Raw genomic sequence first — 24775 nt, forward strand, 5'->3', positions numbered from 1 at the left:
ATAATGTTTATTTATAGCGCATTATGACAGAGTAGTATTTAAATTATATCAAAAACCATTAATTTTTGAAGTACAAGTGCTGCACTCTGAAAGAAAATTCAGTCATAATATTCATTTTCACTTTTATTGAGACCAATACCATAAAGTCTAATGCTGAAATGGGTGTTGGGGGTTACCAACTGAACTTGGTTCACATTTTGCCATTCTGTGTAAAATAGTGGGCTATGCTATGTGGCTAATTAGTATTTTAGGGGTTAAATTAAATTTGAAAAAGATACTGTTGTGAGGAACGTATTCATAAACGTGCCTTTATTGCCTATGTAATAATAGAAGAAATAAAAATGTTTCATTTAATCTGAACACACCTAGCTCCCGGCACTGGATAATAAATACAAAAATTGGGAACATTTGATATTTTTATTTCAATATTGGTTCCATTTGGAGCCAGTGCTTCAAAGTTTTAATGCTTTAATATGAGAATCAGATATTATTTGACACTATAGTTACAATGACAAAGGTGTATGTAAACTAAATGCTATGGTACCTAATTTACATTTACCTTTTCTTTCCATTTTGACGGTGCAGCTGTCCTATTTAAAAAATATATTCAGACTAGTCAGTTAATTTTAACTTATGCAGGTATTAATTAATATATCTCTGTCGACAAAATGTAATAGCACTGACAAAGTGGGAAGGTGTGTGTGTGCATTTTTACACTTTAGGATTACTTTTAGCACTTCCCTTCATCTCATGCCAAAATGAATGTTGCCATGCTGTAATGCACATTTTCATGTACGTTACTGTTGAATTAAATCCTGTTTTCACATACAAGGAGTCATTTTCATAGTAATTACAGACCTTTCTCACCAGCCTGGTTGCATTAAGAATAAATCATAACCATATAGGATAAAGATATTTAACATAGCTGCTGAAAGTGTGTAATCAGTACTGATAATTTAAAAGAATGTTACAAGGCAGTTACTCACAAGGCTACAGGCACAGTAAGCCTTATCAGCAACTAATACTTTTTTTTGTTTCCAGTAAAAGAATTCCGCACTGAGACAAAACTATTTTACAGAACCAGCAAATGCGCACATACAAACAGAGACAAAATTCACTTTGTGCATTTAATGCATATATAAATCTCTTTCATTTTCCTCTCCGGTTTAATGCCTTTTCAGACTTGAGCCTTGTAAATTAAATGTTTTATATATGGTATTGCATTTGCCTATCGTGAAATCACAAGAGACAGCGCAAGGTATTTATTTGTATTGGAGGTCAGTGGGTTTTCTAATAAAAATGTATGTTATCTTAGGGGGAATTGCTTGATGGAACTACAGATTACATGTCAGGCTTGGATGACATGACAGATTCAGATTCCTGTCTGTCCCGAAAGAAGATCAAGAAGACAGAAAGTGGCATGTATGCATGTGACTTGTGTGACAAAACATTCCAGAAAAGCAGTTCCCTCCTGCGACATAAATATGAGCACACAGGTATGGTTTTTTTTCTTTGCTTTGCACTGCCAAGACCTGTTAGATTGATTCTCATGTCTTAATTCTAAAATAATAAGGAAAAGTTATTACCCGTGATGGTGCAACAATTTTTTTATTTTACAAAGAGAGAATTTATTAAGGCTATTTAACATGACACGGTGTTAAGGATATGGGATGTGGAATCATCTGCTCACAGGCGATGGGATGGGAGTATGACATTACATCTTTATGGGTGGGGGACTTTACGATGTAACACTTGCACTGCAATTGGAAACACCGCTGCACTGTTTTTTTCCTGCCCAGGTTAGTCATCCAGTTTTCCATTTTAGTACAATTTAAACTTACTGTCCATTTCTGTCCCCTCGTTTTACTCTCGTACATGCTCACACTTTCACCCTGTTGCGTCACCCCCTTTCCAATCTGTCCTCCATTTTGACCCATGGTATCAGACTGACAGGGATTTGCTGTCATGTCTATTTTTGAAATATGCTACAAATATTGCAGCTATGGAAGGTGTTGAATGCATTCCAATGCTATTTGTGGTGTGGAATTAGCCAGATGTTTACTTGGCTGAGGCTCCAAGTTCCAAACTCTGCTTATACGTTGGCTGAAATGCCAAAGGAGATGCTCTCAATTACATAAGTTAAAAATGAAGTGTGTATCATAACTTGATGTCGTTATAAATATATATCATTCGTTTCTGTCATTACAGCTGCTATCTGAAAAAAAATCATTATTTTTCCACTCTTGACCGGAATCCTTACTTTTAGTATTTTTCATTGGGTTTTTTTGCTGAAACATTTAAATATTCTACTTTATTAAATCATAAATTATCTTTCCAAAAGTACAGAAAGTCTGTACTCAAAACATTCTTTAGCTTCAGGGCAGAGAAATGATCTGTAGTACCCTTGACAGTTATGATTGACAGTAATTCTGAATACTTGAAGATTTCTGACACTTTGACATGTGCTTGGAGTTGCACCAAAGGTATATAAGTTAATACAAGATTGTTGAATTATATTAGAAAATTTTAGCATTGTATCTTAATCGGTTTTCTTGCTTGTATTTTTTTTATTATAGGAAAGCGCCCACATCAGTGTCAAATTTGTAAGAAGGCATTTAAACACAAGCATCATCTTATTGAACATTCACGACTGCACTCTGGTGAGAAACCGTATCAGTGTGACAAGTGTGGCAAACGCTTTTCACACTCAGGGTCCTACTCGCAGCACATGAACCACAGATATTCCTATTGCAAACGGGAGGCAGAGGAAAGGGAAGCAGCTGAGCGAGAGGCCCGCCAGAAGGGTCACTTAGAACCTGCAGAGCTATTGATGAATCGGCCCTACTTACAGAGCATTACTCCTCAGGGCTACTCGGACTCTGAGGAGCGAGAAAGCATGCCAAGAGAAGTAGAGAGCGAACGAGAGCAGGAAAAGGAAGGAGAAGAGGATGAAGAGAAATTAGTACGGCAAGAAGGGGAAGAGGAATTTGATGAAGAGGAAGAAGAAGAGAGTGAAAATAAAAGTATGGATACAGATCAGGATACAATAAGAGACGAAGAGGAGAATGGTGACCACTCAATGGACGATAGCTCAGTTGACGAGAAAACGGAAACCAAATCAGAACATGAAGACATTGTGGAAGATGGCATGTAATAACTACTGCATTTTAGCTTCCTACTTCTTCCAGTAGTATTGTTACTTGCTTGAAACACTGCTGTGTTAAGCTGTACATGCACGTGCCTGATGCTTCCTGGAAGCCTGAGTGTTGGACAGATGGGGCAGTCTGTCAGATGCAAAAAAAGGAAAAAAAAAGAAAAAAAAGCGGCAGTGTTAGAAGGAATTAGTCAAGTTTGGGTTGTGAAGAGTTGCATTATGCAAAAAAAATGTTCAGTGTTAGGGCCTAAAAGAATGTGTGGTTCCAGCAGCCTAAATTACCCTTCTGTTAATAGTTTCTTGTTTAGCACAAAATAGTGGAGTATATTGCATTACATGCCACTTGTATTACTACACAAAATTCTAAAAAGAAATGTATTGTCTATGTTTCTACCTATGTATATTATCACATGACAGTAACTTGAAAATATAATGCCTGTGCTTCTACCCATACCTGTATAAGTAAACAACAGTATTTTAGTGGATTGTTTGTAGTTTGACCCAGTCTTTAGGCCTGTTTCTGCAACCACACAATATTTTAGGTTCCCAAGAATTTTTTGAAGGATCATGAAATGATGCATGTGTGATTTTTTTAGACATTGAAGTCCTAATGTGGCCCAGCTATGAAGGAATAGAAAGAGTGAGAGTAAGAGAGAGAGTAAGAGAGAGAGAGAGGGACAGTTGGTGGAGAAAGCCTTTTGAAAGGTGGTTTTAAAAAGCCTTATATGCAAACCTTTTAATCTGTGTGTTCTGCAAGTGCCATCCTTGTATAGTGCTAAAAGAGGTAACTAAAGTTACCTTGCACCAGCTTCAGTATTAAACAGCTCACCCTGTTCTTTGAAGCACTCATGTCAGTATTAGATTCTAGGCAGCAGTTCCTTAGTTTACATATGTTTGTGCAATTTTCTGTACTTTTTTTGTTCATTAACTTGTCAGTATTACACCAAACTTTGCAACAATTTGCATTCATTTTATTTTAGGTCAAATAACATTTATTTATGTTGCTCATTTTATATTTCCTAATTTTATTTATTTCATACTGTAGTGTACAGTATTATAGTTCTTCAATATATAGATATATTTTAGTAAAGGAACATGAGGTTGATCATTTGGGCAAATTTTACGTAATGAGAAGAGCATTTATTGTGTTTTCAAACATTAATTGTGAGATACGAATTTTCAATTTATTATTTTATTTTGTTTTCCAATTACTGGATTCCAAATTTGAGAACTTTTGATACGATCTTGTGAAAACACTGTATTTTCGACTGAAAATTCCACTTTCTTCATCTGTTTTTTAGCTAAAAAAGAGGGACTGTTAAAATACAATGTATGATACCATGACAGAAATCTTTCCTGAATTGTCTTTGTAAAAGTATTATTAAATTTTCAATTTGTAATTTCTCTTGGAAATGACCATGCTCGAATAAAATGTAGCCAAACTAGGACCTGTACGTGCAGCTTAAGGTTCTATGGACATCACTGCAGAAAACTGATGTGCATAATAATGTATAGTGTTTCCTTCCTAACTGTAGGATTGTCTACAAACCATGAAGAATTACAGTTTCATCCACAGCATTGTTAACAAAAAAATATTTATTAACTTAAATTTATATTGTCGTCCTATTTATTTCACTCGATGTCCACTTTTATATTTCTCTCACCATCTCAAAATAAACAAAATTATATGGTTGGATTTATTTCATAAGCTTGCTGCGAGGAAAGCAACAGACTAAATGAGGATTGGGCACATTGTATAAAACTGGCATTGCAACAAAGGAGAATTTATTCCTTATGCTGCCTTTGTTTTAGTTGATTTGAGCTTCAAAAGGTGATATGCAGGTGAATTTACAGGGTATACTCCATTGCGCACCCATTCTTCTAATAAGGTGCAAAGTACCATCAAGAAATGTAGCTTGGCTGCCGTATAAAATAGGGGCTTCTTTTAAATAAGCCATCTAGATTTTATTAACAGGATTTAATTTGAAGGAAAATCAATATTGAGCTTTTGATTAAGGATAGAGTACTTTGTAAGTTGTGAGATGTACACACAGATTTATCATTTCATCATACAGTCTGTGTAGGCTAACAAAATGGAATGCTGTCTTTGGAATAAAGAGACTGAGATTCTCCCAGAAATAGGCCAGTGATGGTTTGAACAGTCCCTCCATGATATTGTAACTAGGATCTTGTTACACTACAGTCTGAATTTCCAGCAGGCAATTAAGATACATTACACGTAATGAAGACAAATCGGAGATCAGATGATAACTAAAAGACCAGGGATTGTGATTGACATGCAGTTTTTTGAACTGCCAAACCATTGATTTTGAAATGGCTTTTACAGCTCGTTTAAGTTGATCTCAGAAATATACCAATTAATTGATTGGTGTCTTTAAAAAAAACATCAATTTTCTTACTAGTGCAGGTTGAGAGGAAGACTTTTAAAAGACATCCATTACAAAATCCAATTAAAAAAGCTGGTGTCAGGCTTGCCTGGGATTGTAAAATTCTTTTCAACCATTCAGCTCTAAGGCCATTTAAGAGTACTTCAGCATTATACACCTTTAAAATATAATCACATTTTTCTTAAAGTTCACATTCTGAAACCCATATGTCGTTCATAATAAGTATTTATAATGTGTGCTTTATTATAGAGGCATCCACACTAATACTACTTTCTCTTATTGTCAGCTATATTTTTTCCATTCCCAGAACATTGCAGGTACAATCTTTCCACAAACAGACTGATAACTTCTGAGTGAACAATTATTTTTAATCAAGTGTTTCATTTGAACTTTCTTAAAACATAAAGTGCATTTTAATATATTAAGGGAATGTCGCAGGACCTAAATGAGTGAAATCATTACTGCAAGATCAAACACTTTTTCACATTCCCAACAAAACAAATACAGAATCTAGTCTCCGCATTAATGACAATGGCTGATGAAATGCTTTGAATTTGTAGAAAGGGAACAAAAGTAGTTTCAATCTCACAGAAACTTTGTTTAATTAAAACTATAGAAAGCAGCATTTTTGATTTTGGTACTAGCAGTCAATTTGCCCAGATTATAAGAGGTAGATTTTTACCAGTTGCCTTATCTGATGAGAAACCTAGGGAGATCCCATCCTTAAACCATCATTAGTGATTTTAACGCATTACGTTGAACATTCAGTCATCAGTTGTTCCAAGGCAGCAGCAGCAGGTACTTAGCTCGAACAGATTTGACACCGTATAGGGACGATGATACATTTCTCGTGGCATTAGGAAAATAGAGTCAAAGTAAATATTCAGATATATTTTCCCAGCAGCATTTTTTTGAAAAATATGATTGCTTTACTATATTAATAAATATTTTTCTTTAATGTAGAATAATATATTGACAGGGTTGAACAGGACTGTTGTTAAACATGTTCTCTGAAGATCTGTGAATTACCTTGGACATAATTATTTGCAAGAATAAAAACAGTGAGGTCATTATATGTCTGTTGAAGAATGCCCCAAGCATTTTGGTAATATTTTCACTGCATATCCATAGTGATGGAAAGCATTTAAAAAAGGACAGTACTAAAATACATATGTTTCAGTCAAAGTGCACATAAAACAGAGTAAAGTGAAGCTTTTAAACCCTTCGCCTTGAAAGTTTTTAAAAATTCTGTTCTGTAATTTGTTTTACAATTGATTGATTTTAAAATAACGCCTGGTTGTAAGAATAAGCATTCAAGAAACCTTGAGAATAATAATATTATAATCTCTCTGAGGAAAGGAAAAAAGTAGATCAATTGATTTTTTCCCTTAGCCTGACCCTTAATACAACAGCAGATTTCTTCTTGTTACTAACTATATTCACTATAATATAAAATATTACATTAAATGACCCCCTCTGGATCACTCTAAAAAGATAAGTTTCATTCCCATCCAACCGTGGGAAATCACTAAGCAGATAAAACATTAACAACCTCAAAATGATTTAGCAGTTGTTCTGTACTATGTTCTAACATGTATAAGGAGATGTTATTTATTTTCATACTTCAGCATGTTTGTCATCAGGACATGGATAGCAAGGTTTGTAAAGCGATAAAAATAGAAGTAAGATTTCAAGAGTCGATTGGATTCTGTGTGGACGTGTGAGTGAACATTTCTGAAGAAAGCCCATGAATGCTGTCATTAACACATTAATCAAGAATGCAGCAAAGGCAAGGTTTATAAATAGTGATCTAATAAAAGACAACGAAGACATGTCGCCTTGTTCCATCAAATTTTAAAGAAGTCTTGACACAGCTGTGCATATGGTAACGGCATAAAATCAACGTTTGGAACAAATTTTACAATAGACCAGCGGTGATTTATTCGGTTTCAACAAATGATTGGACTACATTTAACATTCAAGCCATGAAGTCTATACAATTTAAACAGTCCACATTACTTCTTCAAGAAACATAGTTCATGATTTGGATTGTAGTTATGCTTCAGATTGCTTCTTTAAAAAAATTCAATAAAGCAATACAAAAGCTAATAGTAGATAAATTTGTTTTCTTCTGCTGTAAAAAGACAGTGTCTGTATTTGCTGTTACTATCAAGAGGTGTTGCTACCAAAATTAATCTTACTGAAATTAGAAATTTCAATCTTAGGTCCTAATACATGGGCACAAAAGCTAAATGCATTTTACAGTAGGACTAATGATGTGTACTGGAACAGAAATGTTAGTGTAGAATTGATCTGCACTGCATTAGACAAAGAAGATTGTAATTCAGAGAATTTGAAGAATGAGGGACAGGAAAGTTTACTTAACTATTTTGAAGTCAATTATTAGAAACGTATTGATCAAATGATGGTATTTTGAGAATGATGTTTCAACATTTGATCTGAGTACAATGTGAACGCAGTTTAGTAATTCCTCAGCAAGTTACACTGAAGCTACTTTTTAATCATTTTTAATTGCGGGAATATTGTGGAAGCTGTAAACAAATTCTAAAGCATATGCCAGATGCATTTGACTGTAATCAATAAAGCACAATTAATATGCGCAACACTGACTAAATACTGTTAAACCACACAAGACAAGTTATAAACAGGGTCACTTCAGTTTAATCGAATGTATAATTTCCTTTGAGAGTGACTTCCTTGATGAAAAGTGCTGTGTTACAGTTCCAACTGCCTTGACACTAATTTATTGACATTATAATTTGCATGACATAACTACTTTAAGATTCATGCACAACTCAGTAAAAGAAGGCATTATTAAAAAAAAAAAAATTTGGAGGATTTTGGAAAACATTCTTAAATTCTCCAAGTGAACGAAAAGGCTGCATATTGTTAAATCATGGGATTAGAATAGTAAACAGAATAATTTAAAGTTTATTAAGAATTCATATGCTGTTTTGCTGTTAGCTTGCTTCCGCATTTTAAAAATGTGTTCTTGACTTGTACCTAAACTGATCTGAGCGGCAAGTAACAAAAATTAGACTTTACATACATGTGCAAACATATCATAAATGATCGTGGCACAAGAATACCAGATTAGCATTGATGAAAATGTAATTGTTCAAGAGTATTAACTTAATATTAGCATTAAGTCATATTGATTCAATGGCGTACCTACAGTACACAATTAAGTGAACTGTGTTTCTAAAATGGTAATTCCTTTAAAGTGAAATGTTACAGGTTTGAAAATGCTTGATTTAATCATTTATAATGCAGTTTAAGGCACAAAAGAGTAGGTCGTATTCAGGTTGTTTTTCTGCAGTAAAAGCTGGAACTGCACAGCAGGTTAGACAACACCTGCAAAAGAAAACTCTTCAGGTGGGACTCTTTGCTAGTGCATCCAAGCGGCACAGCGGTAGAGTGGTTAGCACTGCTGCCTCACAGCGCCAGGGACCCGGGTTTGATTCTGGCCTCGTGTGACTGTGTGGAGTTTGCACGTTCTCCCTGTGTCTGCATGGGTTTCCTCTGCGTGCTCCTGTTTCCTCCCACAGCCCAAAGATATGCAGTTTAAGTGTATTGGCGATGCTAAAATTGCCCCTTGGTGTCCAAAGGTTAGACATGGTTCTGGGGATAGGACGGAGGAGTAGGCTTTGCTTGGGTAGGGTGGTCTTTCGGAGGGTTGGTGCGGACCCGATGGGCTGTATGGTCTCCTTCTGCACTATAGGAATTCTATGACTGATGTTCTGAGGAAGGATCTCATCTGGAAAGATTGCCTTTTTTTCCTCAGATGCTGTTTGACCTCCTACGTATTTCTAGTATTTTCCTTTTTCCTTTTGGACTTATGCTTTTGTGGGTTTTCTTTCCATCTCTTTAAGACACCATAGTTTTGAAACAAAACTTCCTCTTTGTATTATATGATGAATAATTGAAGGGTCAATAATAAGGGGGTATAATTTTAAGGTGAAAGACAGGAGGTTTTGAAGGGATTGAGGAAAATGTTTTTCATCCAGAGGGTGGTGGGTGTCTGGAGTGCACTGCCTGGGAGGGTAGTAGAGGCGGGAAACCACTCAACCTTTAAAAAGAACATGATGTCATTTGAAATGTCAAAACGTTCAAGACTATGGGCCAAGTGCTGGAAAGTGGGATTAGTGTAGATTTTGTGTAGTTTTGTTGGTGCAGACTCACTGGGCTGTGTACTGTGTGACTCAATGACTCTAATGCCTGCATCACTTTTCGTATGCCCAAATTGACCATGCTACAATAATGTATAGAAGATCTACATACAAAGAACAGCAAATAGCTGATGGTGAGATAAAGGTCATAGTTCAATTTTGGAGTTCTTTGTTATTTGGTAGCTAGTTTGCATGTAGAGTTGACATCATCAGAACTATTCAACTGAATGACACTTTGAATCCCAGGCATCTGTTACCCTACAATCAAATGCAAAATGATGCGAATAAACATGATGAAACCCCAAATTCTTTCCAAAGTGTTGCTTATAATTAATATTATAAAGACAGAATTGCATTTATATAGAACTGTTCATGACCTCAGAATTTCCCAAAGAGCCAATAACTGTACTGTTGTAATATACCAATTCTGTACTATTCCACTTTAACAGAGCAGTTTAAAAAAATGGACAGCTAACCTAGCCACAATGGTGTATTCAGGTTGGATTTCATACAATGCTGAAGGAGGCGATTTGGACTATTGGGTCTGCACCGACCCGCCGAAAGAGCACTCTACATAGGTCCATTCCCCCGCACTCTCCCCATAATCCCATGCATTGGTCCCTGGCACTATGAGGCAGCAGTACTAACCACTGTGCCACTATTTTGCTCATCCCAAAATCCTTTCTACATACTTTGTGTTAAATACTTTTTGGGGAGTTGATTAGGATCAATGCAGAAGTTTGACTTGTGTTCTGTGGGGTGTAATGAGTGCTAACAGTGCGAAGCATGTGCACTCACCTATGTGGTGAAACTGCTTCTAAAAGACAGGAAACCTCAAAAGGGTCAGAAATACTGCTGGCTATTTTCTAAAAGTACTTGTGCACAAAAGACCAAATCAGCTGAGCACCTTCTGATGGCAGAAATCAACATCTTCATTGGCTTCAAATTCACCAGGACTCTGGGAACCTAAACCATTAACAGAACACACAATCAGTCAATGTCCCCACGCATGGTTTCGAAAGATTCCACAAATGTCATGATGGAGGTTAACATGTTAAAACAGATTGTACTACCCCAAGAAGATACTGAGATAAACTTTTTACAAGGACTCCAATATTGGAAAGTGAGAGGTCAAAATAAAATTCAGAAATTTAGATCAAGTATCAAAGCTTTTGATGGTGAAGCCAGTGGCATAGTGTTGCTAGGACTAGTAATCCAGAGATCCAGGGTAATGGTCTGGGGATCAGGGTTCGAATCCCACCAGGGCAGATGGTAGAGTTTGAATTCAATTTTTAAAATCTGGAATTAAAAGTCTAATGACCAGCATGAAACCATTGTCAATTGTTGTAAAAAAAACATCTGGTTCACTAATGTCCTTTAGGGAAGGAAATCTGTCATCCTTACCTGGTCTGGCCTAGACTCCAGACCCAGAGCAATGTCATTTTAAACACCTCAACCGGGACCTGGGATTCATGTCGCATTACATTCATCCCCCACCATCTGGCCTGCGAAATCCTACCAACTGTCCTGGCTTGATACAATTCACACCTCTTTAACCTGGGGTTACCCCATCTCTGGATCTGTAAAGATTTAATCACCTGCTAATGGTCGCATTCCAAGCATTGTTTGGCATCTTTGAATTTGTCTATATGTGTGTTTCTGGAACATACCTCTTCATTCACCTGAGGACGGAGCACCGCTCCGAAAGCTAGTGACATCGAAACAAACCTGTTGGACTTTAACCTGGTGTTGTAAGACTTTGTACTGATCTTAAACACCCTCAGGGATGGGCAATAAATGCTGGCCCAGCCTGCAAAACCCACATCCCATAAAAAGGAACTTAAAAAAAACTATTGATAAACAGGAATCTACAACTTGCTTCAGACAAACAATAAAGCAACATCAATAAAGTTGTTGCTGTCCAAAATAAAATGGAGCAAAGGCAGGCATTTTAGATCGAGCACAACGTTTATTTGGGCCCTCTTTCCAGTCCTCACTTTCACGTTCTCTCAATAGGCTTAGGGTGTGGTGTATTCCTGGCAATGTTCACTAGTATGCTAATAATACCGCCACGATAAAGCAGACCCGATGTAAACTATCTTCATCAATTTAACATGGGAGCCACATCATATAAAATTGCAGACATTTGGCCTTTTCACAGATTTAGCCCGCACTGTGGTTGTACCATTCGCCGGAGGAGAACGAAGTTAGTGTTATCTCGGAGAGCAAAACACTTGTTATTTGGTCCCAGTAGGAAAACGTTGTAAAGTAAATGGAAGTAGGGGCGGGGGCTGCCTATTAAATCCAGGAAGATTTAAGCAATGCAGTCACTCAGCACCAAATTTAAAATAAGTTCCAATGTAACAAGAGCATCCGTAAAATGCACAGCAGAAGAAACGAGTTTTGGATGCACCCCCTCAAGAATTGTGGCCCGAGCCAGGCGAATGCTGTGGACAAGAGCCAATTCACTGCATTCAACACATGGAAGGGGGGAAGAATTTTATTTCTGTTGCACACATCTTCCCTTTCTCCCATCTCATTTTTTTTTTGCACATTTAAGTCGTGACATTATTTCTTCTAAGGGCAGGCAACAGTAAGATACTTTTTACATACTAGGTTGCCAAAGACTTTTGTTTTGATGAGCGATGATCGGATGGAGGAAGACATTAAACACTGTGGAGAGGGATTGGGGGAGGAAGGGAGGCAAAAAAATCCCTCCGATTGAAGCATCTCGCAGAAAGAAGCTGCAGGGAGAAATCGGGGGGGGGCGCGGAGCGCCCGCCCTGCATGTCCCGCTGCCAGAAAGTGGCGCTTAGTCCGAGAGGGCAACAGAGCATTTTGTTTTTGCTCTTAAAAGTCGTCTTTTAAAACTTTTAACAGCACCCTCCCTATCTCTCCTTCTCCTCTCTCACTGAGGGGAGGTGACGCGGGGTGTCCGCGCGCGCGCGCGCGCGCCAGCAGGTGACTCGGGGCGCGCGCCGCGGCGGCGGCGGCGGCGGCGGGGACGTACCCTGGGGTGTCCACGCGCGCGGTGCGGCTGTCATGGTGACGGAGCCGCCCGGAGGAGGTGGTGCGGGGAAAGAGACGGGCCTGAGTGACAGGTGGGGGCCGGCAGGCAGGCCGCTTGGCAGCTCGCGCTTCAGCGGTTAGGGTCGCTTCCTTTAAAGACGCTCCGCCGCCGCGCGCGCGCTCCCTCCCTCTCATTGAGCCAGTCGTTTTTTTAAGATGGGATGGGGTGGGTTGGAGGAAAACGTTGAATAATTTCAACTTCACGGTCGGTTGGTTGGGGTTGGGGTTGGTTGGTTTGGGGGGGGGGGGGGGGGGCTCGTTCAGTTCGTTAGGCCCAAGGGAGGGCCTCGGTGTCGCCTGGAAGGTGCCCTGGGCTGTCTGCGGCCCGGGCGGGCGGGGTTCGACACACACACACACACACACACTCTCTCTCGACAACATTTGCGAAGCTGCAGTAGTGCCATGATGTTTTTTCCTTGCAGTTTTCCCCTCGCGGTTTTTTGTGTCGTGTTGGGCGAACTGAGTCCTACTCCGAGAGAGAGATGCGGCCTCCAAAACGCTGCTGACACCGAATGCACCCACCCGCCTATTGGTGCAATGCCACTTACCCAGTGACCAGAACTACATTAGCCCCCCTCGAACCGAGAGCGAGCAACCTCCACTGCCCGGGTTGCTGTTTTTAGTTTGCGACAAGATCCGCACAAAAATTACAGTAGAATTCCTGACAAAGTGAATTTTGGGGTGGGAGAAGCACACGGAAGGAAATGCGCATTCGTTTGTAATCAACTGCTATTAGGTTGGACATTCATTCAAAACATTTTGGAAAGTATCACCCGCTTTCTGAATATACCTTCCTTTAACTCCACCTCAGTAGTACTACACAAGAGAGAATTGAGGTCCAGACGTTTCAAAATAGCTTACATTATTTAGTTTGGAAACTAAGTATTTTAATGGAAAATATTGAGATGAGAACCCAATATTTTTCTATGGGTATTGCTTATTGTCATTTCTTCTCTCATTTCTCTAGTCCTTGAGTGAGAAATATCTGGAGCTTTCAATACAAACTAAAATATAAATGGCCTACTGCTGAACAATAGACAAATTCTATGCTTTTACAGTGTTGTATCAATAATTTAACTTGCTTGAATCACAGGCTGCAGTGATATTTTGTGGGTACTGCAAGGAAGTGACAAGAAGGTCCACTGAAAGGTAGTTTTAGTAATGGTAATAAGTTTGCCTTGGTGTTAGAAAAACAAAATGTACTGGAATTCCTCAGCCGATAAATAAGCATCTGTGCAGAAAAGAGGAGATAATGGTTGAATTGCAACATCTTTATCAGAACTCAACATTTCTGTATTTTCTTCCGATTTCAGAAATCTGTTCCTTTTTGCTGCTGCTTTCCGTATATTCATATTACTTTGTTTATTTTCCCTAATCATAATCAGTACCATATATAGTATTTTTAATATGCAGTTTTCTTGTTTTTGGCAATTCCTTACAAGTGGATTTTACTGTAAATAATATTGTCGGTCAGTGTTACTTCCATTGGGTGGAAAGTGTTTACCGGATGTCCTGAGGTAACAAAAGGCCTAAGTTTTTTTGGGAGCTTTTGCCTGAGTTGGATGAATTGAGTCTTATTCAAAAGAAAAGGAGGAAATAGCGGGGCACCTGGAGGGAAATTGTCCCATTGGGCAGACGCAGCATGGGTTCACAAAGGGTAGGTTGTGTCTGACTAATTTGGTAGAATTTTTTGAGGACTTACCAGTGCAGTAGATAACGGGGAGCCAATGGATGTGGTATATCTGGATTTCCAGAAAGCTTTTGACAAGGTGCCACACAAAAGGTTGCTGCATAAACTAAAGATGCATGACTGTCAGAGGATACAGCAGGATTTAGATTGTTTGGAGACTTGGGCGGAGAGATGGCATATGGAGTTTAATCCGGACAAATGTGAGGTCATGCATTTTGGAAGGTCTAATGCAGGTAGGGAATATACAGTGAATGGTAGAACCCTCAAGAGTATTGAAAGTCAAAGAGATCTAGGAGTACAGGTCCACAGGTCATTGAAAGGGGCAACACAGGTGGAGAAGGTAATCACGAAGGCATATGGCATGCTTGCCTTCATTGGCCGGGGCATTGAGTATAAGAATTGGCAAGTCATGTTGCAGCTGTATAGAATCTTAGTTAGGCCACACTTGGAGTATAGTGTTCAATTCTGGTCGCCACACTACCAGAAGGATGTGGAGGCTTTAGAGAGTGTGCAGAAGAGATTTACTAGAATGTTGCCTGGTATGGAGGGCATTAGCTATGAGGAGCGGTTGAATAAACTCGGTTTGTTCTCACTGGAACGAAGGAGGTTGAGGGGAGACCTGATAGAGGTCTACAAAATTATGAGGGGCATAGACAGAGTGGATAGTCAGAGGCTTTTCCCCAGGGTAGAGGGGTCAATTACTAGGGGGCAGAGGTTTAAGGTGAGAGGGGCAAGGTTTAGAGTAGATGTACGAGGCAAGTTTTTTACACAGAGGGTAGTGTGTGCCTGGAACCCGCTACCGGAGGAGGTGGTGGAAGCAGGGACGATAGTGACATTTAAGGGGCATCTTGACAAATGCATGAATAGGATGGGAATAGAGGGATACGGACCCAGGAAGTGTAGAAGATTGTAGTTTAGTCGGGCAGCATGGTCGGCACGTGCTTGGAGGGCCAAAGGGCCTGTTCCTGTGCTGTGCATTTCTTTGTTCTTTGTTGTTCTTTGTTATTGAGGGTAAAGTGGTAGCATGGGTAGAGGATTGGTTAACTAACAGAAAGCAGAGAGTGGGGATAGATGGGTGTTTATCTGGTTGGCAACCTGTAACTAGTGGGGTCCCTCAAGGATCAGTGTTGGGCCCGCAGTTGTTCACAATTTTGTCTTTCATTGCGAGAGGGATGGAGTTCAAGACTAGTGAGGTTATGCTGCAATTGTATAGGGTGTTGGTGAGGCCGCATCTGGAGTATTGTGTTCAGTTTTGGTCTCCTTACCTGAGAAAGGACATATTGGCACTGGAGGGAGTGCAGAGGAGATTCACTAGGTTGATCCCAGAGTTGAGGGGATTAGATTATGACGAGAGGTTGAGTAGACTGGGACTGTACTCATTGGAGTTTAGAAGGATGCGGGGGGATGTTATTGAGACATATAAAATTATGAAGGGAATAGATAGGATAGATGCGGGCAGGTTGTTTCCACTGGTCGGGGAAAGCAGAACTAGGGGGCATAGCCTCAAAATAAGGGGAGGTAGATTTAGGACGGAGTGTAGGAGGAACTTCTTCACCCAAAGGGTTGTGAATCTCCGGAATTCCTTGCCCAATGAAGCAGTTGAGGCTCCTTCTTTAAGCGTTTTGAAGAAAAAGATAGATGCCTTTCTAAAGAATAAAGGGATTTGGGGATATGGTGTACGGGCCGGAGATTGGAGCTGAGTCCACAAAGATCAGCCATGATCTCATTAAATGGCGGAGCAGGCTCGAGGGGCCAGATGGCCTATTCCTGTTAATTCTTATGTTCTTATGAAATGTGCTCTTCAAAATGTTGCTGACATTGAATGCACCCATTTATTGGTGAAATGCCACTAAGGGGCTTTTTGATGGTGCTCTTGAATCTTAAATTGAAGTGCTAGATTTTTCTCCCCAAAGTGACGCATCAGATTGTTAGAAACAAATACTGCTCAGTCTCATGACTGACCGATCGTCTACTTTTTAATTCAGTGTAACTTTGGGATTAGCCTTGCATTGGGGCCCTTTGATCTGTAAAATGTCCAGTATGTTTTGTGAGCATCTATATAATGTATACATTTATCATTCCATATAATTACATTATAATTGCAGTATACAGTCATGCCTATTTCAAATGTACAATATTGAGGTAAGATTTAATGATGACATAACTAATACAAATAAATCAAATGAGAGCTTTATACTTAAATTATGATTATTTAGCCTCCTGTAACGGTATACTAAGTAAGGAAAGGTTCTTAAGGAACAAGAACAAAGAACAAAGAAATGTACAGCACAGGAACAGGCCCTTCGGCCCTCCAAGCACGTGCCGACCATGCTGCCCGACTAAACTACAATCTTCTACACTTCCTGGGTCCGTATCCCTCTATTCCCATCCTATTCATGCATTTGTCAAGATGCCCCTTAAATGTCACTATCGTCCCTGCTTCCACCACCTCTTCCGGTAGCGAGTTCCAGGCACCCACTACCCTCTGCGTAAAAAACTTGCCTCGTACATCTACTCTAAACCTTGCCCCTCTCACCTTAAACCTATGCCCCCTAGTAATTGACCCCTCTACCCTGGGGAAAAGCCTCTGACTATCCACTCTGTCTATGCCCCTCATAATTTTGTAGACCTCTATCAGGTCGCCCCTCAACCTCCTTCGTTCCAGTGAGAACAAACCGAGTTTATTCAACCGCTCCTCATAGCTAATGCCCTCAATACCAGGCAACATTCTGGTAAATCTCTTCTGCACCCTCTCTAAAGACGCCACATCCTTCTGGTAGTGTGGTGACCAGAATTGAACACTATACTCCAAGTGTGGCCGAACTAAGGTTCTATACAGCTGCAACATGACTTGCCAATTCTTATACTCAATGCCCCGGCCAATGAAGGCAAGCATGCCGTATGCCTTCTTGACTACCTTCTCCACCTGTGTTGCCCCTTTCAGTGACCTGTGGACATGTACTCCTAGATCTCTTTGACTTTCAATACTCTTGAGGGTTCTACCATTCACTGTATATTCCCTACCTGCATTAGACCTTCCAAAATGCATGACCTCACATTTGTCCGGATTAAACTCCATCTGCCATCTCTCCGCCCAAGTCTCCAAACAATCTAAATCCTGCTGTATCCTCTGACAGTCCTCATCGCTATCCGCAATTCCACCAACCTTTGTGTCGTCTGCAAACTTACTAATCAGACCAGTTACATTTTCCTCCAAATCATTTATATATACTACGAACAGCAAAGGTCCCAGCACTGATCCCCGTGGAACACCACTGGTCACAGCCCTTCAATGGAACAAATATGAGCACTTCGGTGATCTAAAAAATACTCCTTATTTTATGTACGCTATATAATAATAGCCAAATGTTTCTTTGTTTTAAAACTATAGATTTGGTAGAGGTATCCATAATAAGGGACTTCGATAAGAGTAGCTGAGCAGAGACTGTTCCCATTGGCCAAAGAATGGTGAATCGCAGGCCACATATTTAAAAGAATTGGCAAAAGAAGCAATGGTGACATGAGGAATAACATTTCTATGTAGCCTGTGGTTTAAGTATCTGAAAAAGAAGAATATGCAGGACTATGGGGTTAAGGCAGGGGTGTGGCACTGGGTGAATATCTGGTATGCCACTGAGTCATCCTGACAAGGAAAATTTCAGCTTCCAATCTGTGTTCTATATGAGCTTAACAGGTCTGAACTGAGATAATTGACCTTATAAAATCTTAGCTCAATAAGCTAAGGAAAAAGAGGGAGAAGATTAGGGAGTAGAGGAAAGGGGGATAAAGTTTAAGCACAACAGTATAACACCTTTAATGTAATAAAATGTCCTGATGCAGTTTACAGTGTGAAGGGAAAGTGGAAACATAGTAAAAAGGGAACCTAGCATGCAATCAGAGTTAGGGGAGATTGGTGGAAAAGATAAATTTTGGTCTTCAAAAGTGAAAAGAGAATCAGAGAGCTTTACTTTATAAAAAATAAATTTAAAGTACCCAATTCTTTTTTTTCCCCCAATTAAAGGGCAATTTAGCATGGTCAATTCACCTACCCTGCACGTCTTTGGGTTGTTGGGGTGAGACCCATGCAAACATGGGGACACTATGAGCTTCACGTAAGAAATTTTAATGTGAAAATGGTTGGTTTTAAGTAAGCACAGCATGGGAACTCTGCAAACAGTGATGGTTCAAAGCGAGAGGTTGCATAATAGGCCAGAGACCGATTTTGCAGGATATCGATGATGTTTTGGAGGTAACTGTTTTACCGATGTTGGTTGAAGGCTAAATATGTACCAGGATATCAGGGAAAACTTATCTGTTCATCAAAATAGTGCCACAGGATCTCCTGTGACTACATGAAAGGGCAGACTGGATCTCAGTGCAACATCTCATTCAAGGGGTGGCACCTTTGTAAATGTAGCAATTCTTCATTATTGCACTGAACTGATGGTCTAGATTATGTGTTTAAGTCTCGAGTTGGATTTGAACTCACAATGCCAATCCTAACCTGGAGGCAAGTGCTGCCGCTGAGCCATTCATATCAAAGGCTAAAGGATGTTTAAAGCTAGAGTGTGGCAAGACTCCAGAGATGAGTGGTTTGCCATATGAGGAGAGATTGAACTGTTTCGGCCGATACTCTAGAGTTTAGAAGAATGAGAGGAGATCTAATTGAGGTATACAAGATGCTAAAAGGTATGGAAAAAGTATACGTGGAGCTGATGCTTCCTCTTGTGGGGCATTCTAAAACGAGAGGTCATAATCTTGAAAAAGGAGGACTTCCGGTTGCGGCGATGCACTGCTAAGCCGCACGTTTCGGCAGCTCCCGTTCTAACGGACTTTTGGGCTCTTTTCGGGAGCCCCAACGGAAATATTTTTGGGCCAAACCCAGTGTTGGGTGACGAAGGAAGGAGTCCCCCCGGGTGTGTATGGAAAGGATCGGTGGTAGTGGCCAGATTACGAAGGATCATTTGGAGCAGCGGCAGAGAAGAGAAGGAAGAAGCAAAATGGCGACGGATGGAGCCCAGACGTCATAGGGCCCGACCAGCAGGAATTCCTCCGACGGTGTGTGGAGGAATTAAAGAAGGAGGTGCTGGCGCCGATGTTATTGGCAATCGAAGGGTCAAAGGAAACGCAAATGGCCCAGGCGATAGAGCTCCGTGGGGTGAAGGCGAAGGCATCCGAAAACAAGGATGAGATTCTGGGGCTAGCGGTAAAAACAAAACGCATGAGGCGCTACATAAGAGGTGTATCGAAAGGCTCGAAGTCCTGGAGAACAGCTTGAGGAGAAAGAACCTCCGGATTCTGCGTCTCCCCGAGGGAGTGGAGGGAGCTGACGTTGGGGCTTATGTGAGCACGATCCTCCATTCGCTAATGGGAGCTGAGGCCCCCTCGGGCCCCCTGGAGGTGGAAGGGGCTCACCGAGTCCTTGTGAGGAGACCAAACGCTGGAGAACCACCAAGGGCAATAGTGGTGAGATTCCACCGCTTCACCGACAGAGAGGCCGTTTTGAGCCAAGAAGGTACGGAGTAGCAGGTGGGAGAAAGCGGTGATATGAGTGTATCAGGACTGGAGCGCGGAGGTGGCGAGAAGGAGGGCGAGCTTTAATCGGGCCAAGGCGGTGCTTCACAAGAAGAAAATAAAGTTTGGGATGCTGCAGCCAGCGCGATTGTGGGTCACGCACCAAGGCAAACATTACTACTTTGAAACGTCGGATGAGGCATGGACCTTCATCCAAGAAGAGAAACTGGACCAGAACTGAGGGACTGATGCTGTGGGGGAGACAACGATGTCGATGTATAGAAATGTAAATTGGGGAATGGGAGGTTCACAGCATCGAGACGATAGACGGGGTTTTTTCTCTTCTTGACGGGGGGATACTGAGAAATGTGGGCGCCGGTGGAAAAAGGGACTGAGGGGGGGATGGGGAATGGGGGAGCTGCGCCATGGGGGGCGGGGCCGATCCAGGAAAGCCCCCAAATCCGGCTGATCACGTGGAATGAGAGAGGCCTAAATGGGCCGATTAAGAGGGCCCGAGTGTTCGCGCACTTAAAAGGACTGAAGGCAGACGTGGTCATGCTTCAGGAGACGCACCTGAAGGTGGCGGATCAGGTTAGGTTAAGGAAAGGATGGGTGGCCAGGTGTTCCACTCAGGGTTGGACGCGAAAAATAGAGGGGTGGCGATATTGGTGGGGAAACGTGTGTCGGTCGAGGCTAGGAATATAGTGGTGGACAACGGGGGTAGATATGTGATGGTGAGTGGTAGATTGCAGGGAAAGGAGGTCGTGCTGGTAAATGTATATGCCCCGAACTGGGACGACGCGGGATTTATGAAGCGGATGCTGGGACGCATCCCGGACCTGGAGGTGGGAAGCCTGGTAATGGGGGGGGGGGGGGGGGGGGAGGATTTCAATACTGTGCTGGATCCAGGGTTAGATCGGTCTAGATCCAGGACCGGAAAAAGGCCGGCAGCGGCCAAGGTGCTCAGGGGGTTCATGGAGCAAATGGGGGGAGTGGATCCGTGGAGATTTACCAGACCGTTGGCCAAAGAGTTCTCCTTTTTCTCCCATGTCCATAAGGTATACTCCCGGATAGATTAATTTGTTTTGAGCAGGGCACTGATTTCGAAGGTGGCAGGAACGGAGTATTCGGCCATAGCCGTTTCAGACTATGCCCCGCACTGGGTGGATCTGGAACTAGGAGAGGAGAGGGAACAGCGCCCACTCTGGCGACTGGATGTGGGACTATTGGCGGATGAGGGGGTCTGTGGAAGGGTGCGGGGATGTATTGAGAGGTACCTGGAGGCCAATGATGACGGTGAGATCCAGGTGGGGGTAGTATGGGAAGCACTGAAGGCGGTGGTTAGGGGAGAGTTGATCTCCATTTGGGCTCACAAGGAGAAAAAAGCAGGCAAAGAAAGGGAGAGATGAGTGTGGATAAAATAAATGCGGAGGTGCCGGACGAAGGACTATATAGAGAGAGGCGAAGACTTCAGACGGAGTTTGACCTGCTGACCGCAGGGAAGGCAGAGGCACAGTGGAGGAAGGCACAGGGGATGAGATACAAATATGGGGAAAAGGCGAGCCGGCTGCTGGCCCCTCCAGTTTTGTAAGAGGATAGCGGCGAGGGAAATTGGGGGAGTCAGGGATGAAACGGGAACTACGGAGCGGAGAGCAGGGAAGGTAAATGACGTGTTTAAGACCTTTTATGAGAGGCTATATAGGTCCCAACCCCCAGAGGGAAAAGAGGGCCTGCAACAGTTTCTGGACCAACTAAGGTTCCCGAGGGTGGAGGAGCAGGAGGTGGCAGGTCTGGGGGCACCAATTGAGGTGGATGAGGTGACTAAAGGGCTGGGGAACATGCAGGCAGGGAAGGCCCCGGGACCAGACGGGTTCCCGGTGGAATTTTACAGGAAATATGTGGACTTGTTGGCCTCGCTGCTGGCGAGAACCTTTAACGAGGCCAGAGGAGGGGGGACTCTACCCCCGACAATGTCAGAAGCGACGATATCACTAATCCTGAAGCGGGATAAAGATCCGCTGCAATGCGGGTCACATATCTCGCCTATCTCGCTCCTGAATGTAGACGCCAAGTTGCTGGCAAAAGTGCTGGCGACGAGGATCGAAGATTGTGTCCCGGGGGTGGTGCATGAAGACCAGACAGGGTTTGTAAAGGGGAGACAACTGAATGTCAACGTGCGACGGCTGTCGGGGGTGATAATGATGCCCCCAGCGGAGGGGGAGGCAGAGATAGTGGTAGCGATGGATGCAGAGAAGGCATTCGATAGGTTAGAGTAGGAGTATCTATGGGAGGTGCTGAGGAGGCTTGGTTTCGGGGAGGGGTTTGTCAGTTGGGTCAAACTCCTATATGGGGCCCCAGTGGCTAGTGTAGTCACAAATCGGCAGCGATCGGAGTATTTTCGATTACATAGGGGAACAAGGCAGGGGTGCCCCCTGTCCCCATTACTGTTCACGCTGGCAATTGAACCACTGGCCATAGCGTTGAGAGACTCTAGGAAATGGAAGGGGGTGGTTAGAGGGGGAGAGAAACATCGAGTGTCACTCTACGCAGATGACCGACTGCTATATGTGGCGGATCCTGTAGAGGGGATGTCAGAGGTTATGCAGATATTGAGGGAGTTTGGAGATTTTTCGGGATATAGGCTAAATATGGGGAAGAGTGAGCTTTTCGTAGTGCACCCCGGGGATCAGGGAAGAGGAATAGATGCCCTGCCATTAAGGAGAATGGAAAGGAGCTTCCGATATTTGGGGATTCATGTAGCCAGGAGCTGGGGAACTCTACACAAACTCAATCTGACGCGGCTGGTGGAGCAGATGGAGGAGGATTTCAAGAGGTGGGATATGCTGCCGCTCTCATTGGCGGGCAGAGTGCAGGCGGTAAAAATGATGGTCCTCCCAAGGTTTCTTTTTGTGTTTCAATGTCTCCCCATTTTGATCACTAAGGCCTTTTTCAAGAAAATAGACAGGAGTGTTATGAATTTTGTGTGGGCAGGGAAGACCCCGAGGGTAAGGAGGGGGTTCCTGCAGCGCAGCAGGGACAGAGGGGGACTGGCGTTGCCGAATCAGGACGACTACTACTGGGCCGCCAATGTGGCGATGGTTTGCAAGTGGATGAGGGAGGGAGAGGGGGCGGCGTGGAAGAGGCTGGAGATGGCGTCCTGTAAAGGAACGAGCCTAAAGGCGCTGGTGACGGCGCCGCTGCCGCTCTCCCCGAAAAGGTATACCACAAACCCAGTGGTGGTGGCAACCTTAAGGATCTGGGGGCAATGGAGGCGACACAGGGGGGTGATGGGTGCCTCGATCAGGAATAACCATAGGTTTGTCCCAGGAAGGATGGACGGAGGGTTCCAGAGCTGGCATCGGGCAGGAATTAGGAGATTGAGAGAATTGTTTATTGATGGGGGTTTGCAAGGAAAAGTATGAGTTGCCCCCGGGGAATATCTTTAGATATATGCAAGTGAGGGCGTTTACGAGGCAACAGGTGAGGGAATTTCCGCTGCTCCCGACACAGGGGATCCAAGATAGAGTGATTTCGGGGGTATGGGTCGGGAAGGACAAAGTGTCCGAAATATATCAGGAGATGAGAGACGAGGGGGAGGCGCTGGTAGAGGAGCTGAAAGGAAAATGGGAAGAAGAGCTGGGGGAGGAGATTGAGGAGGGGCTGTGGGCTGATGCCCTAAGTAGGGTAAATTCCTCTTCCTCGTGTGCCAGGCGTAGCCTGATATAATTCAAGGTTCTACACAGAGCACACATGACGGGAGCAAGACTGAGCAGGTTCTTCGGAGTGGAGGAGAGGTGCGGGAGGTGCTTGGGAAGCCCGGCGAACCACACACATATGTTCTGGTCATGTCCGGCACTGGATGAATACTGGAGGGAAGTGGCAAGGGTGATTTTAAAGGTGGTGAAGGTCCGGGTCAAGCCAGGCTGGGGGTTAGCTATATTTGGGGTAGCGGAAGAGCCGGGAGTGCAGGAGGCGAAAGAGGCCGACATTCTGGCCTTTGCGTCCCTGGTGGCCCGGCGAAGGATCTTACTTGTGTGGAAGAAAGTGAAACCCCCCCGGCGTGGAGGCCTGGATAAATGATATGGCAGGGTTCATAAAACTGGAAAGGATGAAGTTTGCGTTGAGAGGATCGGTTCAGGGGTTCTCCAGGCGGTGGCAACTGTTCCTTGACGATCTCGCGGAACGTTAAGGGAAAATAGATCGTCAGCAGCAGCCCAGAGAGAGGGGGGGGGGCGGCACTATTCCTTGTTACGTTGCTAGTTCACTATTTTATTTAAATAATGTTACTTATTAGTTATTGTGTTATTTTTTATGTTGATTTGTAAAGTGGAAAAATTGTGTTTGAAAACTTTAATAAAATATATTTTTAAAAATCAACAAAAAAAAATCTTGAAAAAGAGGTGGTAAATTTAAAACAGATTTGAGGAAAAACTACTCCGAAAGGGTTGTGAATCTGGAATTTGTTCCCCCTGAGTGTGATGGGAACTATGCAGGGACAGTGAGTAAATTTAAGGAGGAGTTAGACAGATTTTAATTGGTAATGGGTTGAAGGGTTATGCAGAACGGGCAGGATGGTGGAGTTGAGGCCAGGATGGGATCAGCCATGATCACATTGAGGGTATTCGGCTGGGGAGGCTAAATTGCCTACTCCCACTCTTAGATCATGTTTTCTAGGGAGGAGATGCTCTGGCTGATTTCGCAATCCAGCCCTTGGCCTGTAATATCGTAGGTAGCAGATGAGGAACGTATC

At 42.5% G+C, this 24775-nt stretch overlaps 2 protein-coding genes and 1 long non-coding RNA gene across 15 annotated transcripts in view; 2 read left to right on the forward strand and 1 right to left on the reverse strand.

Moving 5' to 3' along the window:
- zeb2b (zinc finger E-box binding homeobox 2b) overlaps positions 1 to 3317 on the forward strand; it is a 154633-nt gene extending 151316 nt beyond the window's left edge. For all 10 annotated transcript variants that reach the window (XM_072471557.1, XM_072471492.1, XM_072471483.1 and 7 more), the window contains 2 exons: positions 1316 to 1496; positions 2577 to 3317. In XM_072471557.1, coding sequence (XP_072327658.1) covers positions 1316 to 1496; positions 2577 to 3154 — 759 coding nt within the window. In that variant the 3' untranslated portion in view covers positions 3155 to 3317. The remainder of the gene's footprint in view (positions 1 to 1315; positions 1497 to 2576) is intronic.
- A 4161-nt stretch (positions 3318 to 7478) lies between these two features.
- LOC140388047 (uncharacterized) lies at positions 7479 to 13499 on the reverse strand. Its single transcript, XR_011934067.1, has 3 exons — positions 13370 to 13499; positions 10551 to 10718; positions 7479 to 10010 (listed from the first exon to the last, which is right to left on the reverse strand). It is a non-coding gene; the product is annotated as an uncharacterized lncRNA (long non-coding RNA).
- The window catches only part of gtdc1 (glycosyltransferase-like domain containing 1), a 609229-nt gene continuing 597193 nt past the window's right edge, over positions 12740 to 24775 (forward strand). For 3 of the 4 annotated variants that reach the window (XM_072471580.1, XM_072471570.1, XM_072471612.1), the window contains exon 1: positions 12740 to 12853. The gene's annotated coding sequence lies outside the window, so the exon portion shown is untranslated. The remainder of the gene's footprint in view (positions 12854 to 24775) is intronic. The other variant, XM_072471601.1, reaches the window with a different exon arrangement.

This window comes from Scyliorhinus torazame, chromosome 2 (assembly GCF_047496885.1).
Source record: "Scyliorhinus torazame isolate Kashiwa2021f chromosome 2, sScyTor2.1, whole genome shotgun sequence".
Lineage (NCBI taxonomy): Eukaryota > Metazoa > Chordata > Chondrichthyes > Carcharhiniformes > Scyliorhinidae > Scyliorhinus > Scyliorhinus torazame.